The sequence below is a fragment of the Equus caballus genome, chromosome 2 (assembly GCF_041296265.1).
Source record: "Equus caballus isolate H_3958 breed thoroughbred chromosome 2, TB-T2T, whole genome shotgun sequence".
NCBI lineage: Eukaryota > Metazoa > Chordata > Mammalia > Perissodactyla > Equidae > Equus > Equus caballus.
In genome coordinates, this window is record NC_091685.1 from 96506448 (window position 1) to 96531026 (window position 24579).

The 24579-nt window shown below is 41.7% G+C and overlaps 1 protein-coding gene across 4 annotated transcripts in view; it reads left to right on the forward strand.

Annotated features, from left to right (window-relative positions):
* The window catches only part of RNF150 (ring finger protein 150), a 238221-nt gene that overhangs the window by 195695 nt on the left and 17947 nt on the right, over positions 1 to 24579 (forward strand). For 2 of the 4 annotated variants that reach the window (XM_023636511.2, XM_005607830.4), the window contains one exon: positions 485 to 5446. The exons of the other annotated variants lie outside the window; for them this stretch is intronic. In XM_023636511.2, coding sequence (XP_023492279.1) covers positions 485 to 639 — 155 coding nt within the window. In that variant the 3' untranslated portion in view covers positions 640 to 5446. Of the gene's footprint in view, positions 1 to 484; positions 5447 to 24579 lie in introns of those variants that run through there. 4 annotated transcript variants of the gene reach the window in all.

Consider the following 24579-nt stretch of genomic DNA (forward strand, 5'->3'; position numbering starts at 1 on the left):
AGGGTTCACCGGTTCAGATCCCAGGTGCAGACATGGCACTGCTTGGCAAAAGCCATGCTGTGGTAGGCATCCCACATATAAAGTAGAGGAAGATGAGCATGGTTGTTAGCTCAGCACCAGTCTTCCTCAGCAAAAAGAGAGAGGAGGATTGGCAGTAGTTAGCTCAGGGCTAATCTTCCTCAAAAAAAAAAAGTAACTGACCCAGGGTCATAAGCTAGTGACAGGTGGTGCTGGAATTCAAAGGACCGTCTTTCTCCAGAGCCCCATACTTAGCTTCCTTATGCTCAGAGGATGAACAAGGGGAGAAAATGAACACAGTTGCTCGCTCCCTTCTCATTTTTTTATTTATTCTTTTCTTTCGTTTTTTCTAAATCTCTGAAAAATCAAAAATTTGTTCATTCCTATTTGCATTCTCATCTCTACCTCTCTTCTTTCTTTCCCGTCAAATAATGTTGGTGTATGGTTGATCCAATGCACATAAAAGTCATTTCAGCACTCAAGGGGAAGGTGCAGAACAGATTGCCTGTAGAGTGGAGATGGAAAAATCTGGCATTGAAGGATCATCTTCAGCTCCCAGGAGGAAAAAAAAAGGAAAAGCATTTACAAAGCAAAGGAACTCCAAACTTGTTGCAAGTCTGACATTTGGAGAGAAAGACGTTCTTGTCTGCATATCTTTAATGTTTCTGACATTCCACCTTTTATAACCTCGCTTGGCAGTCTCAAATCACACAGTGTTTGCCTTCCACCTCCATGCGAGGGGTCATTTGTAAGAATGTCCAAGCGTCCCTCACGAGTTGTTATCTGCATGCTTGACTGCACCAAAAATACACTTTGTCTCCTGGCTCCCCAAGCCCGGGCTGCAGATGGTTGGATTTGCTTCAGCAGGGAAAAAAGTTCCTCGGGACCAAAGGAAAATACAGCTAAACAAACAGTCTTTTGTGTTCAGAGACTCCAGACAGGAGCTAGAGAAAGAGACAAAAGAAGATTCTGTTACTCCTTCACAAAAACATACAGTGCCACTCTCCATCTTCTCAAGAGGGTCTGAAACCTCCCCTTTCTTTTTGAAGGAAGTTGTTGACACCACCATCCATTTCCTTTGTTGAATCATTACGCAAGGCCTCCGGTCCTGCCTCTAGATCATTACCCACTTGCCACCCCTTCCACCTCAAACTAGAAGGAACCAACAGTGGGCCCATAGGGTAGAGGGTGGAGGGATCCGGTGAGCTGGGGGCCGGAAAGGGATGTGGAGATGGATGGAATCATGATATCTCAAATCTGCCCCAATACATTCTGAGGAGCACATGGCATAATGTGTTCGGCCAGGAGATCTGGTCTTCAAACTTGACAGAAGGAAGCGGTACACGTGAATTAGTATGTAGGCTAAAACTTGGCCAGTTGAAGTGAAATGTGGGGTGGGTTTCCTCTGGGAAACTTCCTGTCAACTCTGATCCTTGAGGGAAGTATAGTGCATCTAATGTGTTGAGCAAACATGAGTTTTGATGTATTCAAAATGCATCTTTCTTTTTGCTGCACTGCCACAACTGTGTTAAGTGGTTGTAATATTCCCCTGCCCCTGGATGAAAATTCCAGCAGGAATTTTCTGCTCACACTTAATTAACTGACAGTTCTGAGTCCCGTTAGGTTCCAAACACAGACAAAAGAATTGTTTTTCTGCAGGGCCCTTTCCCTTATAATTCCTGTGACTCAGGACAGAGGGCTCTCTGTCGCTTACACACAAGGCCGCCTGCAGCCCCTGTGCATCCAGCCCTCCACTTGTAGCCTCTGTCGTCTGAAGTGCCCCTACCCTCCAAGAGGTCCTTTTGGATAGGGCCCAAGTTGAGCCCAGTCCTGCTCCTGCTCGCTCTCCCTTGTGGCCACCTCTGGGACACTCACACATCCCCTGCCTTGACAGTCCTTTCCAGTACAGCAGCTGTCTCCAGCCTCTTACCCCTCACAGGCCATCCTTCTCCTATTTCCAGACTCCAGCCAGGCATGAAGGAGACCTGCGTCCACAGTCAGCTGCAGCTTTTCTAAGGCTTGACTCAATTCTCTCCGAGTCCCACCTACAGGAAACACAGTTCGGAATCCCCTTGGGGTTCTCTTGCAGTAACCCCTCACTGGGCGTGGGTGGCAGAGCATCCCCACACTTTTTGCTGTAGGAGTGGCATTCAGCATGACAGTACTGTATCCACGGTCAGTCTCTTTACCAATATCCCCACCTTCCTCTTTCTCCTTTTTATTGTCTCAAAAAGGGTAATAGGGTCAGGAATCACAGAACAGGTTTCCCTTCATAAACATTATATATCCGGCAGTGGGGCGGGAGCAAGAGCAGCGGGTGGAGGTGGGAGATGCCGTCTCATCCTTCTTTGCTGTCCACGTCTCTTCAGTGGAAACTGAGGCAGGAAGAGTCCCATGAGAGTTCCAGAGACTCAGTTCCTGAACGTCTCGATGACCTTCCCTGGAGGCCCACATTCTTAGCTGATATCTCTACTAAACTTTGGTCTTTTTTCAAAGAACTAGAGCTAGGTCAACCTTTTTGAGAAAAAATATGCTCATACTCTTCAAAATCCACTCACGAGACAAAAATAATTATTAAAACACAGCTGAAACTGCAGCCCAGAAAAAAGTCCTTTTCAGAAAAAAAGCTGTTAACAGCTATCGCTCCGCTCATCAGGAGCTCTCCAGGGACCCATGCTCTGGACTGATTATGGAACAAACTTCCAAAGCGTTCATTCAGAGACTTGTGTGTAGTGTCTGAAGTGACCCGTTTTCTCTTCTTTGAGGAACTCAGTATAAACCTCTCTGGAGATTCTTCATTCCTAAATCACATTCTCTTAAAATGAGGCCAGAAGTGACATCCACTCTTGTAATTTTCAAGTTCTATATTTATTATTTAGGGAGCAACTGATGTGGTCAGAACATTTATATTCAAAAGATTTAAATGCCCCTAGGCCTGCTCCAACCACAACTTGGACATGAAAACAAAAGAGCTTGTATTCAGGACCTTCCCAGGGCACCCGATTTTGAACCTCTGAGTCAAGACAACTGAGAGAAAAAGGGAGAGTTGGCACGAACATCACATTTCTGCTTCAAATGTGCAACGACGCTTTGCTACATGTGCAAAGCAGCAATTTCCAGGTTTTATGTGACTGCAAAATATACTGGTACCTCCAGAAATAAACATATCTAGATAAAGCATTCCACTGTTTATGAGGGAGGACGAGAGTAAGTAGCCACGTCTGCTTTTTTGGCTTGCATCAAAGCCTGAAATGGCAAAGCAGCTACCCTTGACTGTGGATAAATATGCTGGCTGGAACCAGCAGAGAATGATCTCCCTTGGTGCCCATAAGATTCACATTAGCCCTGGAAAGATAATTGCTTTGATTTGTGAGCATATTCCATTGCGGCAGACAACAGAATCAGCCAACCCTTTAAGATTTTAGACCCCACTGTCGTCTCCCCTTCAGGAAATAGTTAAGCCATAGCGGACTACTTCTATACAAAAGGGAGCATTTGCAGATTGTGACACTGCTCCCACAGTCCTTCCCATGCCTCATAATGTGCCAGGTCCCTGGAACAACATCTCTCCCTTGTTTCTGAGCCCTCAGCTCACCAGCTCAGTGATAGCTTCAACAGATGGACAGCTGTTATGAAGAGCAAAAGTCTTTCCCATAAGCACGTGCCTTGAACATCAAGTGACTCAGGTGGCAACTATCCAATCCACAAGCCACCAGGTTTACCATGATAATGCTGCTCCCCAATGAAAAGCCCTTGCCAAACCAACAGAGCCCACTCAGGGCCAGACTCCCAGGGTTTTTTTCCCTCTCTTGTGCATCTGGTGCCTCTGAAAGGGAGTATTGAGGATCCAGATTCACAAACAGCCTGTGAGAGGATTAATCAGTTTAGACTACAGATATATTGCTGCTTGGAGCACTCAGCCTGGGCATGACACACACCATCCACTCGGAAGAGACTTGTCTTCCTGAAATGAAGTAACTCAGCCAGCAGACTAAATCCATCCATTGCTGGGAGATTGTCTCAGATGCTCTGAGTTGCTCACAGATAGCACCATCTCCAGTTTGATTAATTCCTCCCAAGGCTGTCTCACTTTTTGTACGTGTTGAGGCTCAGCAGCTGTTACAAGAGTGAGCTCAGGAAAGGGCTGTTGAGCAGATCCGCATTTTACCAGACATTGTCACACTGAACATGGAGCTCAGCAGGAGGTGACAGCTGATGGCAGGAAGCACAATTGGAGGGTCAGTACTTTTTCAAAGTTTGAGCAGTATCCAGTGTCAATAAGATAATGTTTCTCTTTGCATTTCAGTTCTAAAGCAAATCATAGGGAAGTCCCATCATTCAGAGATTAAGAAAACAGGAACAGCCAAAAATGCCTTTTGGATGACATAAGAATTGGCTCTGAAAATTGAGTGTCTCGGTTCTGTAAGCCAAAATGTTTCAGAAATGAAATTCAGTGGTTCAGAGAAAAAGAAAAAAAAAACAGCATAACTACCAAAACATTACTGGAGCTACATGAAGCAAGATGATACAATGGAAACACCACTAGCCAGAGGCAGGAAATTTGGGCCTGAGTCCTGATGTGGCCTCCAATTAGCTGTGTGACCTTGGGCAAGTCACATACCCCTTCTGCACTTTCATTTCCTCAATTGTCAAATAAGGCACTGTACTGGCAGATGATTTCTGAGATCCTTTCCAGTTCCATAACTCTGTGATTAAAGTTAGAGTCCCTCTCTTGGCACCCTTCTCAGTCTCACTGGGAAAGGTACAATCAAGCTCTTGCATCCTCACTTACAAGCCCTCCTTCCTGCCTTTATTCCAGCACCACTAAGCCCACCTAGCAAGGAACTCTGCCCTGAGCTCTCTCCCTACTGCCACATTGTTTAGACTATAGAGGGTCACAACGAGACTGTAGCATCTGCCCAGCTCCATATAAAATGAATGATTGAGAAGACAGTGGGTGTAGGCAGCTGGAAGAGCAGCACAGCATAGCCCAGATTCCTTCTAGGATTCCGACACACAGTGGACCCTGTCCTCGGAACGTTATGGACTTCTGCTCACAGAGGCTCTTAAAACAGTCCCCACCTGGTTCTGATACTGCCTTTAGTGTCGATTTTAACAATAACTGTGGTGGCAAGTCATGTAAACCAAAATGCTAGGCAGAGCAGCTCTTCTTTATTATGTTTTAATACTGATGCTAGACAATGAGCAAATAATACTAGCAAAAAGCACTGTGTTTCTTCAGTAGATAGTGGTGTAGGTGTGAAGGCTGTGTTTATGTACTTACGTGTATGCGAATACACTTTGCTATTTAGTCCCGAGGTTTATACATACATATGTATGTTGCATTTTTATACTGCTTTTTATTTTTATAGTAAATACCACATATATTGTCTCATTTTCTCAGGGAAGTAGTAAAAAAACAAAACTCTGTGACATTGTTTGGAATTGGTATTACTTCCATTTTACAAGTAAAGGTACTAAGGTACAAGTACCACTTTCAGAGTTGTTGGTCCCAAATTGAAGAAGAAATCCCCTCTCACTGGACCCCAGTTCCGGGATTCACAGTGTATGTGAATCACATATACACACATTTACACTCGGTATACACACATTTTGTATTAGCATCCACCCCTACCCCAGAAAAAGGTGCTTTTTCCTGTAGTGAAAATATTGGCCTTGCACAGAATACTTGACTTCAGAAAATGTGTATAGTACCAAACTTTTAAGACTATTTCCTTTTTGCATGCATGTTTGTATTATACATGCAATATACTAATGCAGAGGCTTACTTTATAAGCTAGTGACTTCAGTTTTTATAGTGAAATTACTCCCCAGTGCTCAAGCCGATAACTTGGGGCTACTCTATATTCACTCCACTCTATTGCCCCCCCACAGTAAGGCAGTCACCAACCCGTGTTCATTCTGCCTTTTAAATCTGTCTCCATGTGCCATTTCTCTCTGCCACTGCTATCATTCAAGACCTTATCATCTCCAACCTTGATTTTTGCCATTTCACTCCCTCTGTTTCTAGTCTTACCATCCTCCAGTCTGTCCTCATCTTGCTTCCTGGGTAATCATCTGTTGAAATCTGATTTTGTCACCATTTTGATCAAAACATTTTTATCACCTCTGAGTTCAGATCTGAAGCTGACTAATCTCAACAAATCATGAAGCATTTGGCCTCTGCATATCTCTCCCAGATTTTACACCACTCCCACTTGACACTTTACACAGAAGCATTTCTAAGCCACTAGTGGTTCCAGACACACTGTTCCTGACGCCTCTTCCTCCACCTTCCAAGTCATGCGTACCCTTCAAGCACATCTCATCTGCTGTATTCTCTGAGATGTCTTCTGTGCTACTCCAAGCAGAATCTGGTGCCCCTTCACCTGCAATTATCTCCTTTCAATTCTGTTACAATTTCTTAAGAAATTGTCTATCACCCCACTAAACTTATAGGTCCTTAAAGGGTTTGGACTCTGGCTTTTCATCTTCATGTTCCAAAATCCAGCAGAGTTCGTGGCATACAGTTAGACAGTAAACATCAGTTGAATGAATGAATGAACATGCTGAATTTTAAAAGAAACAAACAATAGCAATAGTTAGGAGATGGAAGAGACTGTGTTGCAATATATATTTGCACTTTGTCTGCTAATGAAAAGAATATATATATATTCTTGCATGGATATTCAAACTGAACTGAGGCACCAGTAAATGAGCCTCCCTAGAAGCCAGTTGCTCTGGACAACACTGTGACCCTATTCCCATGTGACAGGAGCACAAAGGCTAGCCTGGTCCCCCATCACGAGGAAAGAGGGAGACTAATGTCTTGTAGAAATGGATTGATGATTTATTATTTATCATTATTGATATTGTGCTCCACAGCAGAAACAGGGGATTAAAAGCAGTGGAGAGAGACGAAGTGGCAGAAACAACAGCAAAGGGAAATGTGATGGGGAAAGACTCTAATGCCTGACTGTGCATCAATTTCTGCAGATGCCCGGGAAATATCATAAAACCAAGAGCCCAGAAACCAGTGCAGCTTAAATGAAGCCCTTCATTTTTGTTTTATACCATCAGCACTATTTTTATTATTTTATATTAACCCATGATGAGTGAAGGTGACCCTACAGAGAGATAATATAGGCTGGGGGAAACTGGCTGACTTTGGCATTGGACAGATCTGGGCTCAAGTCCTGGCTGGACACTGACTTAGTAGCTGTGGCCAACTCACTTAACCTCCCTGGGCCTCGATTTCCTCGTCTTTAAAATTGTCCAAATAAAATCCACCTCACAGGTTTATTGTAAGGGTGAAATCAATTGATGTCTATGCAGCTGCTGGCTCAGTGCCTGGCATTCAATAAATCATGAATGTTATCTCTCTCCCCACTCCACACACCACCTCCCCATGAGAACACACATTGGACTGACACGTCCCAAGTACTCATTGGTGCAACTGAAATGTCTTGATATTGTAAAAATATCTACACAGTCCCCTTCACAGATAGATTCCAAGGCCTGAGAGCTCTAGCTTGTATCCTAAACCATCTGCCTGTGGGGATGAAAACTGACATTACCTTGCTCGTCTTCAATTACCGTAATTACTTTACTTCCTGAGCCAGAACTGCATGCTTGCTTCTAGTTATTTATCTTTTTCACTAATTGATCATTTGAGTGCTACTGAGTTATAAACTGCACTCTTTATTACCATGATCTCATATAAAATAATGGCTGTCCTTATAACACCATTTACAGAGAAACCTCTCAGGTTAGCAGCATCACTACTAGGCAGCCCATCCATCAGTCAACAACCCATTAGTGTCAGTTCCTAGAAAGTCGTAATTATGTGTTTCTACACGTGGCTCTGTACTGGTTATACTCCACAGACAGTGGCCTTACCAATAATCTTAGAGAGCGTTTTGAGTTTACAGACCTACAGACGAATACCCATGGAAAAATTACTCATTTCAAATTTACTAAGTCTTGATGTTCTTTTTGTGTTTGTAAGTTAAACCTCAGGGAACAGTTTGGAGCAAAAATTTTAAGAGTACCCATTGATAGAAACCTCCAAGTTTGTGGCAATTCAGTCTCACATCCCCAAAGAGAAAATCTGCTAGGAGACCTTTTAAAATACAGATGTACCTAACTTACCACTTATGTGGTGGTCCTTACTGCACTTCCTTCCGCCCTTTGGGGGAAGAATTTGCAGGGAAACTTCTGGAGAAAAGAAAATATATTGTGGTTAAGTGATTTCACCAAACTCTCCCTCATGGTTCCATCTGGGACACAGCTGTGGTGATTACCAGTCAGGTCACATTCCACTTGGTCTGGGTAAGTCTGAGAATGCCAGGATGATAGGAAGACTGTCCTTCCTCCTCATTCTGGAGGCTTCCTGTGGAGCACACCAGGCTGAGAATCAAGCCAGGTTCCCTACACGCACACATGCATGCATACATGCACACACATACACACGCGTACCTACACTCTCACATGTACACATCCACGTCCATGCACACACCACCACCAATGCCCAGGGCCTTGGCTCATCAGCCAAAACCACTAGGAATTAAATCTCTAGGAATTCCCAGGAATTGTTCTAGGCAGAGGTAGCAAACTGATGTCACATGTGACTCCTTATGCCTGCAGATGAGTTGGGTTTGGCCCTGAGAATGCTTCTAAATACATTCAACTAGTAGCCAACACTTAAATATGGTAAAGTTTTACATACAAATCTGAATTTCTAGCTAGAAAAAGTTGCAAGAAGCAGCAATCCTGGGCCTCTTTCCCTTCATGGCGGCAGTTGGCAGGACCTGAGTCGTGGCAGCCCATTGAGCCAAGGCATGTCCTCTGCAGTTCACAGCTCCGTGACCCCAAAGCTAGGGACAGGTTCAGGTCATCAGTACTTCCTCCACATGCACTGGTGTCTAAGGGAAGATCACTGTTTCAAATTTCCTGTTAGGTCTTATGAAAATAATCCCTATTGGTAAAATCATGCAGTGCCACTGTATGTGTGTGTGTGCCTGTTAAGTGACAGCATCCACAATTAATACTCCCACCCGTAACTAATGTTCACAGCAGGAAGGAACAACGAGTAGATTTACGGACTAAAGTTCCATCAAAATTTTTTTGTCAAATCATTCGTATATATAAATAAAGACTTATGCCTTCATCAGAGCTGTCAGCACAAGAAAGTATTGGCTGCACTTAAACTCCTGCTGTGCAACCAGAACAGTGGACTGAATTTTTTAAGGAAAAATAATACCATAATAATACTGCAACTGTTATTTAAATAAGAAGTTAATTAGAAAATTGGATTTGGGAATCAAAGTTCAAGCGGGAACACAGTGGACTAAAAAGCATGTCTTCCCTGTTATGCAGTTGAGGAAGATTCTTGCAGTTGGGTAAGTAAACACATACATGTGTGTACACACAGGCATGCATATGTGGAAGCATGTGTGTGTGCACGTGTGCCAAGAACACTGTACCTGCATATACGCACAAACGCATATGCATATACACATGTTCAAACCTGCATCATATGTAGCATGTGTACATACCTCAAGCAGTATTTTACACACATACACATCTGTACATTGATATGACATACATGTGTGCACACATACATATGACTCATGCCATCAACTTCATGTCACAGTAGTTAACCATTTTCAGCGGGATAATTGAAGTTTCTGCTTGTGATTCTCCATTTATTGCTGCTGGAAATGAAACTCTAGTTCTAACTTGGCTCATCAGGGAGAGAACCACTCCCCAAACAAATTTATGTATCATTTTGTTTCTTTGATGGACCTAAAGGATCTCTAATATCTGGGAAAAGGAAATGTGCCTCTAGCAGTTAGGCAGCCCCTCATTTTAGGTACCATGTATTCCTAGCACCCGTGCCCTCGACAGAACAATACACTTTACAGCCAATTCACAGTTGTACGTGTCTGTGTTCACTCTGAATGAGAGTATCATCTTCAGCTGGTGAGGCATCAGGGGACATGACAGATGGTAAAGGTGCTGGGAAGTAAAGGGTGGGTCTTTATTAGACAGCAGAGAGAGGTCTTGAAATTTCCTGTCCCTCATTCATACCCCTGAAAATAATGTAAGTTCACAGCAGGAGAGCTAAGTCAAGGCCCAGCCCTGCCACCCGCTGCCTGTGTAACCTTAGGCAAACTACTCAACCTCTCTGTGCCTCCCTTTCCTCCTCTGTAAAGTGGAAGTAGTAAGAACAGTTACCTCATGGGTTAAAGGTAATGAAAACTCTTTAGAAAAGTGCCTAGTTTGTAACAAGCATTCAAAAAACGTTCTTTCTTGTTAACTACAGAGGAAATGGTAGAGGGAACTCAGACACTAGTAAGCAAACACCATGTGCCAAGGACCTTGCAGAGAGCTTTCTTTACATATTTTATTTAACCTTTACAATTACTATCACTCTTGTATGTATAAGATGCTGAAGTGGAGAGCAGTCAAGGAACCTCACCAGAAGTCACACCTTGAGTAAATGGCAGCTGGGGTGAGAGCTCGGTCACCCCCTCCAAAGTCCACGTTCTTTCCAACACACTGGAGTTTCTCGAGTGTGGTCTGAATACCCACTGGGGCTGTAATTGCAATGCAGAGCCCTGCGCCCCACCCCACGTCTGCTAGACCACAATTTTCAGGTGGGCTGAGAATTGAGATTCTTACCAATTCTTTCTAAAACCAGAGTTTGAAAATTTGTGTCACTGCCCCTAGGATGCCTGCCCAAGGAAAACAGACCCCAGACGACTCACACATCCTAAGTGTTGTCTTCTCCCTACCAGCCATTTACATTTTCTCTGCATCCCTGATAGTAATTTTATTCAGAGGCCCTGGAGTTGGAACATTCTCTTCAACCCAACTAACTTCACCTATTTCTTGTTGCCTTAGCTTTGGGAATCTCCCAGCTGGACACTTGAGTGCAATGTTACATGTTTGGTCCTTGGGTAGATCCTTCATAGACCCCACACTGTCTATCCATGCATACATGGTCCCTGTGACACGGATCCCAATCTCAAAAGAAAATCCATAGAGGATACAAGTCCATTTTTATTCAGTCCTGCCTTGTTTGTGATCCTGATGGAGTTTAATCCTGGCAGCCAACATGGCTAGGTGGGCAGAGGCCACTGCCTTTTTATTGTTAGAATAATTGCTCCTTTGCTCAGGAAACATTGTGGACCTGGTATGTGACCTACACCCTGTGGTGTAAGCATTCACTTACATCTTGAGCATAAGCAGTAACTCCAGAAGCATCATCTGGTAGAAGGAAGTGCTTTCTCTAGAGAAAATGCTTTAACAACCTGAGACACTAAAATAGATCCTTGATCCAGTAGAGTAAAAGATGAATTTGCAAAGAATCACCATTGGTTTTCTCAGATATATAATTTTACTGAGCAAAGAGGTCTTTAGTGTCATAAAATGAACTGCTAAATGAAAAAGGGTAAGGCAACAAGGTTACATTTTATGGTTCCATGGGCTTCCTGGCAGCTAAGATCTGCCACACAGCACTAATTAGCTGGCAACGGCAAAGCGGCGTAATCTGCCACGAAAGATACAGCGTAGAAAATATGTTTGGGGAGCTGAATACTTGAAAGGAGGTGCTAATGGTTGGAACTCTATCTTTCTTTGTTTTTATTTTTCTATCTTTGCGAGCAGTTACAGTTATGGAACATGTGGAGCCGTGACTTAGCTCCCATAAAGGATATAGCGAATTTCTTAGAGTCAAATAATGTTTTTATCCTCTTAGGCATATTGCTGGGTCTTTGCCTCTACACTGATGTATGTCTATGCTTATGATATGCTCATCTTCTACTTCCAGGGTTCTCTCGGCAGCTAAATATGCATCCCCCCTCTTAGAGAAACCCTATCTCTAAAAACACAGCCGTAGAGGCTGACCCAATGGCCTAGTGGTTAAGTTCGTGTGTTCTACTTCAGTGGCCCAGGGTTCATGGGTTTGGATCCCGGGCATGGACCTACACACTGCTTATCAAGCTATGCTGTGGCAGTAGCCCACATAGAAAATAGATGAAGATTGGCAACGGATGTTAGCTCAGGACCAATCTTCTGCAGCAAAAAAATAAAAAATGCAGCCATAAAATGGAAAAATATACTCACATCTGATTCTGTAATTAGATCGAAGTTTTGAGGGGGAAAATGTTTGAACAGTCTCAGAAATCCCAACCAGCTCTCATGCTGCCCACACCCCTTACCCTTGCCAGAAGATTTTCTTTTTGGGGAAGTGGAAGAAAGCCGAAGTCAGCCTGGGACTTAGTCTCCAGTGAACAGGGTCTATAAAGGTAAAGTTCTCGAGGACCTTTGCTGCTTTTTGCCTGGTCCCAGGGGGTGAGGGAGTCTGCTCTCCCTGGGGGTTCCCCAGAATTGAAGCTACTCCCTTGGTATCCATGGAGACAGCTCACCACCAGATGAGTGGGTTGTATGTGATTTGGGGATTTATGGATTTTTAACCACTCTGCACCGTATTTACCATTATTGACAAAGCATCCCACATTACAGGAGACTTTAGAAATGGTGTCAGGTGGCTGTTCTTCTGTGGCAAAGTAATATAAAATATTTGCAAGCAGGAGAAGCAGGAAAAAAATAAACATTGAAGACTGCATGGTAAGATCTCTCCAGCAATAGAGCATCTCCTATTTGGGATGTGTTCTATGCTTGTGGCTGCAGATTCTTCAAAAATACAAGTTCAAAATGTTCTTTGGTTGTGTGCTACTGTGAAACATTGGCAAAACAATAAACACAGCATGCAGTAATTGACGGGGGCTAGGCAGGAGCTCTGTCCTGGACAAATATTTAGGCCAACCGTGGGGTTAAAAAAAAAAGAGAGAGAGGTGAGGGGACTCATTATAAACATCAATTGTCATTCCAAATAGCAGCATGATCCTTTAAAAAATCAAAATTCAGAATCTACATTGGGCCGCATGTTGAAGTGACTTTCCGTTATGCAAAGATCACAAAACATATGAAGAATAACTAAGGAGAAAAGATATTGCAAAATACTCTGCAAATATCTAGAAGACCTCACCGGAAGTTAATCTAGAAGCCTGTTTCATTAATTAAAGCCATTTTGCCAATGATGTCAGTGACTTAGTATAATATTTATTAGTGCCCATTTTGAGCTAGGATGAAATTGCCCCTTCTCTGAAGAAATTTAGATTCTAACAGATGCAAAACAGATGCGTACAATGTAGAAGTTACTTTGCCAAGTGCTGTTTTTTTAAAAATATGTCTCATTTGCCAGATCTACTAAAGGCTTTGTCTACATAAGGGATTTGTATAGCTCTCCTTAGTTTACAAACGAGAGAGAGGAGTGATCACTCTTGGACTGGTGCAGGAAATACTAAGACCGTAACCCCCAACATTAAATTCCAGAAATTCCCCATGGGCTTGTTCAGGGGGTTTGGTCTTTTGAACACATATTCGAGCACATTAGGATGAAATGCCTCTGTCTTAGATTTTCCATCCTTAATACTGGAAAATTGCTAGTTTTTAAGTCATTTTTCTAATTCTGTGTTTATCGTATTTCTTCACCCTGTCATGATAGTCCAAGTATAAATAGTACCTTTTCAATCTCCTCATTTTTTTTAAAGATTTTTTTTCCTTTTTCTCCCCAAAACCCCCCGGTACATAGTTGTATATTCTTAGTTATGGGTCCTTCTAGTTGTGGCATGTGGGATGCCGCCTCAGTGTGGCTCGATGAGCCGTGCCATGTCCGCGCCCAGGATTTGAACTGACGAAACACTGGGCCACCTGCAGCGGAGCGCGTGAACTTAACCACTCGGCCACGGGGCCAGCCCCTCAAATCTCCTCATTTTTAAGTTTATCAAGCCACACCCTCCCCTGTGCCAGCAACAGGGACAGAATTCCACACAAGTGGCCCCTCTTCCCAGGGAGGTGCTGAGCATAATTATGGAACCATTAAAGAGAAATAAGAAACCAAAAAATGGTCTTAGGAGATACCCACTAAGGTGGAGGGGTTGGGAAGAGCAGGGATAAGTTTCCTGGCCCATATACATAAATGAATCTCTTAATTTATGTACTGCGTGGTCTAGATCTTGATTCTCTTGGCCTGTTTTATGGGCTTGCCTCGTGCCGTAGTGTAGTGTTCTCCACATGGCACTGAAATGGAAGAGCAGGAGGCTCCCTCCCCAATGCTTTTAGCCATTAAAAGACCAACATTTCTTCAGATCTTCCTGTTCGTTTATTCAATACATTCAAGTGATAACCGTTGTATTTCTTTTGTTTGTATAGCACTGGGGATGGAGGTTTGGCAGTGTCTATGCGAAATAAGCCCCTGCCCTCTGAGAGCTAACAGTCTACACTAGTTAAGAGAAAAAGCGTCCATGGGTGGGATGTTAAATAATGAAATAAGGCAGTGCTGTTAACCAGGTGTCAGGAATATTGTGGATTACAGGTGCTCTTCGGAAAAAGGGGGATCATGGTGGGCAGCACTACCCTCTGACGTCTGGCCGCACCCCTAACCCAGTGGGAAGGAACCTGCCGGAGGCCAGGAGGACAAGTCACCCAGAGCCCCTACCCACTTACTAGAGACCGAGTGAGCAGGCTGCAAACTGCCATTGTGTGGAAGGCCAGAATTGGCTACATCCTTCCTTTAATTTGAGTTTTAGTAGCAAAACCCTTTTTCAAACCCAATTATTTGTGTACAGGTCAAATGTAGTAAAGAGATAAGTTTAAACTCTTTGGATTTTTGAGCTAATTAGTGAAAGATGCCCAGCACAGCATCTAGTGAAGGACAGGTCCTTCCCCCTCCCTTGTTGTGTCACCTTAAGGAGAGGCATTTGATGAAGTTAATTTTTTCTACCAGATGCTCCGTTTTGTTTTGTCTTTCAGGGAAATAAAGATCAGATTAGTGAAGTGAATGGGAGGGTTTAAGTGACTTCAGCAAAGATTCATTGCGCTATTAATTAATCATCTGCCTCTGAATATTGCTACACTAAATGCTGGAGGAGGAGATGCATGGATGGTTTGGGAAGAACTGTTTCAGGTGTCCTTGTTCCAGTTCCTGTTGTCACCTTCATCGTCATCACTGTCGTTATCCACCACTGCTGAGCCTCTCGGATTCCTCCCACAGCAGGCCGCTAGGACCCCTGGGTACCTCTGCAGACCTCTAGGACTTCATGGAGCACCGTGAAAACCGCCAGAGCCAGAATAGGAGAGCTGGGTTCTAATCCCAGGTCTGCCACTTACTGGCTCCATGGGAGACCTTGAGAGAGTAACTTAGCCTTTCTGAGATTCAGGCAGCCTGCTGTAAAACAGGCTCCATGTGTAAAAGAATATTATAAACGAAAGCAGATGTAATGGATGATGATGATGGGAAAATAACAGTAATTTTAGTTGTGAAAATGTGTTAAAAGACTTATGGGTTAAGTCTACCATTTTCTACCAGCGCTGTTACTCCCACCTTTATTGCCCCCTGCCATAATCATGGAATACAATGTAGGTGCAGGCAGGTGACCAGCTGTTATTATAATTAATCTTTATTAGGACCAGTGATTAAAAATGATACTTGAGGGGCCAGCCCAGTGGCGCAGTGGTTAAGTGCACACGTTCCGCTTTGGCGGCCCGGGGTTCACTGGTTCAGATCCCGGTTGCAAACATGGCACCACTTTGCAAGCCATGCTGTGGCAGGCGTCCCACGTATAAAGTAGAGGAAGATGAGCATGGATGTTAGCTCAGGACCCGTCTTCCTCAGCAAAAAGAGGAGGACTGGCAGCAGATGTTAGCTCAGGGCTAATCTTCCTCAAATAAAAAAAACAAAACTTGACACCTCTTCATTTCTTTTATTATTCTGATATTTATCCTCTGGAAAACCAAAACAAATGATAGCATCTAGGAGCTACATTAAACTCCTCAAAGTGCTTCTTCTCTAGAGAATAAAGTGACCATGTAGTCTTAGCTCTGAAAACAAAAGAAGAAAGGAGAAGGAATCTAACATTTATGCAGAATCTGCCACAAGATGTGAACAAGGAAAAATTGTTATTCTAGTAAAAAACTATAAATAACCTGAATGTCTTTCATTTGGGAAAAAGACAAATAAAATATAGCATATTTTTAGATGACTAGTTAACAGTGGTTAAAAGGAATGAAATACAGAGTATAATTAAATCTGAAAAACAAGATTGAGAGAAAAAAGTAAGTTGAAGAGTAACATGTACAGCAGTTTCATTTATGTAAAGAAATTTAATACTTAGACAAAGCAGTACTTGTTCATGGATTTATTTATTACCTCATGCACACACATATATACATACGCACAGACAGCTGTTTGTATAAAATGTACTATAAAGCTTCATATCAAATCATAAACTGATTGCTTTGTTGGAGGCATAAAACTAGAAGTAAGGTACAAAGGCAACTAATGTAGTTTTATTTGTTGTTTTTACTTTTACTGAAAAGACACGCTTGAATATAGCATGATTCACTCAATGAGTGTTTCTTCAGAGTCTGGTATAACTCAGACCCTCCTTTCTGTGCTGGGGAAGCTTGTGGTGATGCAGTCAGTCCCTGACCTCATGGGGATTACCTTCTATTAAACAAGACAGAAGAAAAAGAAGTATGGTATATAATGTCAGGATGGGACTATCAAAAATAAAATTAAAATAATGTCAGGTAAGGGGTTAGAGAGTGACCAGAGACTGTTAGGTGAGACACTCAAGGACAGCTTCTCTGAGGAGGTGACATGTTAATAAGCACCAACACTTGGTGATGGAGACACAGTAGCTTAGTTTACTGTATTATTCCCTGCACTCTTGTAGTGTTTTTTAATGTTGACCCCCACCAAAAATAAAATCTGCTTCAAAACAGCATGAGATTTTTAAAAAGTTACCAAACCCAGATAAAGCATTTAAAGATTTCAACCTTCTGAACCGGTGATTGATGGTAGGGGATAGTGTATCTGGAAAAACATCCCATAAGTAATAACTTAATTTTATATCTGGAAAACAACAAAATGTAAATCATCTTTTAAGATACTGACTCTAAAGTTCAACAAAATCTTCCTTGCAGGTGGGGCTCCAGGAAAGGTAGCAGTGATTTTCAAGGGCGAGGTTGTGAGGGGATGTGGATTTAAAACCTTCATGGGAAGGGATAAGATTTTTATGTTTATCAAAAGGGAGTATGGTGTTTTGGTAAAAAGTTTGAAAATGTGCTCACAAAGGGGAAATAAACAGTTGGAAAGAGCTGTTTTAGGAGTTAGAAGACCTAATCTCGTACGCTGACATATTAAGCATGTGCTATTCGACCACATGACTGTGGGTTCCTGGTCTGCCTCCTCACTTATAAAGTGGGTGGGATGGGTTCATCTAACTGTGAACAACAACATAAACGGTGGCTCCAGCTTTATCATTGTCACCGCGATAGCCTGTATTCTATTAAGAGTGTCTCTGAACCAGAAACTGGGCTAAATACTTTATATCCATCATTTTATTTGATTGACCAAGTGAGCGCGTGATTAAGTAAACCGTAAGGCTCTCCTAGCTTTATCCGCTTAGTTATGAAACAAAGCAGAAGAAGTCACAAGAGACTAGAAGACCAGTAGTTTCTATCCCCAAGGGGCAGAATGAAGGACAAATGTCTGACCTGGCTAATGTCCCTCCTTCTTCCCTTTGCCCTTCCATGTTCCCTCAACTTGTTGAACAGGTTATCTCATTTGTGTCTGCTTTATTCTCACCCTAAACTCATGGCAAGGAATTCCCATTGCATGGCCAAATACTGATTACAAATTCCATTTTTTGTTCTAAACACAAAGAGCTGGAAATTGTATTCTGTGAGCCAGAGGAATGGGTTAGGTTATGATTTTATGCCATGCATGACTGGAGCACTGCTCTTGGCTATTATATGCTTTAGAGAGAATCCATTAGGTTTTCCAGGAAGGCATGTTAACACATCCATCTAGGTGAATTTCAGTAATTTGTTGTGGGGCTATCAAACTATGCTCTGGGTCAAAACATCAGGCCTCTCTTCTTTAGCTAAGAGTGAGTCTGTCAGTTTTTGAGGGCTCATTCATGCCACCATTTTGAGCCCTCCCCTCCTGCCCCATCCCCCAAAACACCAGGTCATGACCTGTTCTCAAACCAGCTAACGGTGAATTATGCAGTACTTACTGGAAGAGGTGGAAGCAAACAGGGATTCTTCTTTAAAAATGACTTGAAGTCTTGAAACTTTATAAACAGGCTTTTCCATGTGCTTTCTGGGGAAGTAAATGTCAGAATGGTCAGAAACAAAAACTGTATTAAAGATCTCTTTTTTTTCTGCCTTTTCTCCCCAAATCCCCCCAGTACATAGTTGTATATTTTAGTTGTGAATCCTTCTAGTTGTGGCATGTGGGACGCCGCCTCAGCATGGCCTGACAAGTGGTACCGTGTCCGCACCCAGGATCCAAACCAGCGAAACCCTGGGCCGCCAAAGTGGAGCGTGCAGACTTAACCACTCGGCCACGGGGCCAGCCCCCTGCATTAAAGATCTTAAATCAACCATGGTAGTAGAACAGGTTGATGTAAAATGATGCCTGCATATGGAGATCCAAATGTATTCATGGCAGTGGTTAGTCTCCAGTTTAGTGTTGAGCGTTATTTACCTTATAATTTGCATATGCTCTTCTTAAGAATTTACATTTCAGCAGACTCACTATTTAAAATGCTTCTTCCTTTTGCAAATGTATGTATAAGAAAGTATGTTCCTACTTCTGTCCTCCCCTCCCCAGTGCCTTCCAGAGGAAAGTAAAGGATTCCCTACTTTGCTGTGTTCTGCAACTTGACCTTTAAAACTAGACTTTGTGTTTCCATCGGAGCCCTGTTCTCTAGTTTCTTCTGGCTCTTGTGTTGGACTATCTTGTAACAGGGTGATACTTGTACAAGCAGTAAGGATAAGGCTGTCACACGGCAAATGAGCTCTTCCTGAAATGTTAATGCATCAGCCTACATTCAATAACGCTGAGGAAATAGAACAGAACAGAAACAGTAGGGTAGTGGCCAGGGAAAGAAAGGGCACCCCTTGTTCTTCAGCACGTTAATGGACAAGGAAGGAAGCCAAGAGGTTTAATGGGAGAGGAATAAATCAGGTTCCCAGTAAATATATTAAATACAATACTAGCTGCATGTTACCTGGCGTAACATGTACCAGACACACTGTGAAGGGAAGCTCTGTGTGTGTGTATCTGTGTGTCTGTGTATCTATACACACACATACCAAATTTTGTTACTACAGGCTACCAAAAAAGCATTATTATCACTATTTTACTGATAATGAAACTGAGATTGTTTATCATTCAGCAATGTATCTAAGCAAGTACTTCTTATGCACAAACATAATATAATCCATGTATGTTAAATTAGGTCATGACACTTTAGCCTGACTCAAATTCCTCTTCAGTTTTAGTACAGCCTATCTTCCCAGCCCTATTGCCTATATTCAGCAAGACCAGTCAGGAGAGTGGAAATCACTCTAGGTATTTCTAAATAGGGGAATTTAATACAAGAAATTGACATAAAAATGCTGGGGGAAAATGAAAACCAGTCTTTACCTTGTACCATACATAAAATTAACTTGAAATGGGTCATAGATCTCAGCATTCAATACGCCACATTAATAGAAGAAAGAACAAAAATAACAAGAACATCTCAATGCTGAAAAAGCATTTGACAAAATTCAGCACACTTTCATAATAATAACACCCAACAATCTAGAAACAGAAGGAAATTACCTCTGTATAACAAAAGCCATATGTGAAAAGCCTGCAGTTAACATCATTTTCAACAGTGAAAAACTGAAAGCTTTTCCTCTGAGATCAGAAACAAGGTAAGGATGCTCACTCTCACCATTTCTATTCAATATAGTAGTGGAAGTCCTAGCCAGAGCAATTAGGCAAGAAAAGAAAATAAATGTATCCAGATTAGAAGGAAAGAATTCGAATATCTCTTTTTGCAGATGACATGATCTAATATGTAGAAGATCCTAAAGATTCCAACAAAAATTGCTAGAACTAATAAATTAATTCAGCAAAGTTGCAGGATACAAAATCAACACACGAAATAAGTTGCTTTTCTATACACTAACAATGAACAACCTGAAAAGGAAATTAAGAAAACAATCTCATCTACAATAGCATCAAAAATAATAAAATATTTAGGAATAACCTTAATTAAGGAAATTAAAGACTTGTACACTAAAAACTAAAAACCATTGCTGGAAGAAATTTAAAAGACCCAAATAAATGGAAAGACATCCCATTTTTGTGGAGTAGAAAATTTAATATTGTTAAATCATCCATACTACTCAAAGCAATCTACAGATTCAATGTAATTCCTATCAAAGTCCCAATGGCATTTCTTGCAGAAATAGAAAATACAATCTTAAAATTCATATGGGATCTCAAAGGACCATGAATAGCCAAAAAATCCTGAGAAAGAACAAAACTAGAGACCTCACACTTCCTGATTTCAAAATATATTAGAAAGCTACAATAATCAAAACAGTATAGTACTGGACCAATGAAACAGAATAGAGAGCCCAGAAGTCAGCCCTTGCTTATATGGTCAAATGATCTGTGATAAGAGTGCCAAGACTACACCACAGGCGAGGAAAGTTTCTTAAACAAATGGTGTTGGAAAAACTAGAAATCCACATGCAAAAGAAAGAAGTCAGACCCTCATCTTGCAGGAGTCATGCAGGGTGGGGGTTCTGGGGATCTGTTGTACAACAATGTGCCTGTGGTTGACAATATCATCCTGTACACTTGGAAGTGGTTTTAAGAGTGAAGTTAATGTGATGTGGTTTTTTGCTACAAAAAAAAAAGTTTGGCAGTTTCTTATATAGTTACATGTACCTACCATATGGACCCAGCAATGCACTTCTAGGTATTTACCCAAGAGAAATGAAAACATATGCCCTTGAAAAGACTTGCACACAAATGTTCATAGCAGCTTTATTCACAATAACTAAATGCAAGAAATAACTCAAATGTTCATCTACTTGTGAATGGATAAGCAAAATGTGATGTATCCATACACTGGGATACTATTCAGCAATAAAAGGAATGAACTATTGACACATGCAACATCATGAAAGGATCTCAAAATGTGTATACTCAAAGAAAGAAACCAGACACAAAAGAGTACCTACTGGAGAATTGCATTTATGTAAAATTATAGAAAATGCTGCACCTTAATCTACAGCCATGATTCTCCACTGGAGGTGATTTTCCCCCTCGGGACATTCGGCAACGTGTGGAGGTGTTTTTCATTGTCACAGCGGGGATACTACTGGTATTCAGTGGGTAGAAACCAAGAATGCTGCTAAACATTCTGAAATTCACAGCACATTCCCCTCACGACAACGAATTATCCAACCCTAAATGTCAATTCTACTGATGTTTAAAAAACTCTGATAAAGAGTTATTTAAGAAAAAAAAAAACAGATCTGATGTTACCTGGGGCCAGGGATAGAGAGAAGGATTCACTACAAAGGGGCATAAGAAAACTTTTGGGGGAAACACAAACTTTCAACAGTTCAAAACAGCACCATCAGGATAATAGTGGTGGTGGCGCAAGTACATGTATCCATCACACCCATAAAAGCTTATCAAATCGTATACTTTAAATAGATGTAATTTATTGTAGGTAAATTATGCTTCAATAAATTTGGTGTACCAAAAAGAAGTTTGGAAGACTGGAAGAGTAAGAGTGTTACCCAAAGCTCCTGAGCGTGCATCCACTATTCTGATGTAGCTGGAGCGGTCTTGCTTCTGCTGGGGAAACCACCAGCTCTGCTGCTAAGTAGGAACTCAGGATCTTCCTCCTTCTGATGCCAACACTTCTGGAACCCACAGTGACCTGCCTGAACCAGAAGTATAATAGCTTCCCTCTTCCTCCTGCCTTCCAATCTCCTTGGCAAGACCTACCTGGCAAGAGGAACCCGGCTGGCAAGGGAGTCTGGGAAATGCAGTACCCAGCATTCTAGCTCCCTATGAAGCAGGAGAGCACAGGGAGCAGGAAGCAGGAATAGTACCTGTGGGCTACCTCTGGCACATGGCTTGTCATTCTCCATATCCTTTGCTACAACCAAGTCAAACCATCTGCAGTCTTGACATTCGCTCTCTGATGACACCTAGTCATGCTGATTCTCCTAAAAGGAATGCCATTTCCCCTCATCTCCATACTTCCCAATACTAATCAGATCTCACCACTGGTTTGCATGTAACCTACTTCATGAACCTCTTGGTTACCCATTTGGAGGGGAAATTTTTCCCACTCTTTTGTTTCCTTGGCATTTTATTTATGCCTCTCTTTTTTCATGTCACCTTGCATTAAATCTATGTAAATACAAGTCTGAGCTCTTTTGCTAGATCAAGTTCAATTTAAAGTCAGAACCTGTGTTTAGTTCTTAATTTCCTCCACAGTGCTGTGTACCCAATAGATATTCAGTAAATGTCTGTTAAATAAATGAACAATTAAAGAAATTGATGAATGAATAAATGAAGTCTATAGATAATTTTATACAATTGCAAAAATAGATGTCTGCCTACCTCTCTAAATTCATCTGGCAGCTTTCTCTCCCTCTTTTTGCACTTCAACCATATTCACGTTCATCAAGAGCCTTCTATATACCAGATATTAAGCTCACTGCTTAGGGTTTTCTGTGGGTGGTACTAATTGGGGATTGTAAAATAGCTATTAACAACATAAATGTTCACTAGATTTTGCCTCCTTTCCTGCAAAAGCTAATGTAAAACTAATACAAAAATCATATTGTCTCTCCTTTTGACACTAAGTAAGGAATTAATGAATGAACTGTTAATGAAATCCTAAAGAATTTGAGAAATTGGAGAAAATCTTTCTCATCCTGGGTGAAATGTCACAGGGAAAGAAAACAAATGATGAAGAAATAAAAGTGAAATTATAACTAAGTGATCTAATTTAATATCCAGGCTTCCAGGGAATTCTCCTTTACCAAAACCAAATAAAAACAATGCTTTAAACTTCCCCATCTGAAAGGTGAGAAAAGATTTTCCTGATTTGAGCTCATCATGTGTATAATTATGGATCAAGAATTTAAAAAGGCAAAAGTGCCAGTTCTATCTGAATGATTATAGGAATCGCTTGGCCAAATGGATGAATTTACAGTCCTGCATCGCTTAATAATGGGCATATATTCTGAGAAATGTGTTGTTCGGTGATTTTGTCATTGCGCAAACATAGAGTGTGCTTACACAAACCTAGATGGTATAGCCTACTACACACCTAGGCTATATGGTACTAATCTTATGGGACCAGCATCATATATGTGGTCCGTCATTGACCGAAATGTAGTTATATGGTACATGAATGTATATTATAAGCCTGGAATGCTTGGTTCCCAAAACTGGCCAAGTGTCGTCTATGATAACAGCTTAAAAGCCAAATAGAAATCTAGCAGTTGTGCCATTCCAGAATAGCACAGCTGTCAACAGCACTGGCTTGGGTTGAGACTCCCTTTCTGCCCCTTTCTATGTTCTTCACTTTGACAAGTTGACTTTACCTGTAAAATATGAAGCAATCATTAGGGTAATCATACACCTACTTCAGAGCGTCGTTATGAAGATAACATACGTAACATATAAAGTTGCTTAGCACGATGCCTGGCATGTAGGAAGGAGTCAATACACTCTAGCTATTATTGTTAACATTATTGCACAGCCTCTGAAGACAGTGACCCAGAGGCCTGCCATTCTCGCAGCAGAAGCCACTCATGAGAGAGAAAATATAAACCAAATCAGAAGTTTATCTCCTCCGAAATTCTTATTAAGCAAAAAAGAGAAAAGCAAGGAGCACATTTCTTTATTGAAAACACTCAGCGTTTGAAGTCGAATTAACTTTCCCACTAAGATTATGACAGGGACTATACAGGCAGTGCCCCAGCCCTAAGAAACCTCGATTCTGAGAAGAAATGAAAAGACAACAACATCGTAAGTCAGCTAGTCTGATTGAGCATCTCCCCTGTGGTGCTCTTGTATAATACAAGGGAGATTGGAAATGATGTCCTATTTTCAAGAAGATAAGCATCGGTAGCAGTGGATGGAAGGATGCTGTTTTTCTTTCAAACCTTATTTTTTAAGTACATGGGGAAAAATAAGCTTTTATGGGATGCAGAGCAGCTCCCAGCATGTGAACCAAACCTCCTGGGGAATCAGGACAGCGGGGGATTACATTCGTCACTACCTTATTTTTTCTCAACACAGAGAACACTTATCCTGAGGGCAATGTTTGTTAATTCCTAACAGAGGAGGACTTATTCCAGCCTGCTACTGCTCTGTGCCTTCTTTCATAAGACAGGCAGTAGAGTAAATATGAAACCTCATTCTGGGAAGGATAATTTTCTACTTTAGCTTTGAATGACAATCATAAAGAAACAATTAAGTAGGAAAGCAGTGACTGCTTATGAAAAGTGTCATGTGAAGTTAGAAGAACGCATAGTGAATGTAAACCAAAATATCCATTAAAGAAAAACCCAGGCCATTCTTGTGGCATACAGTAA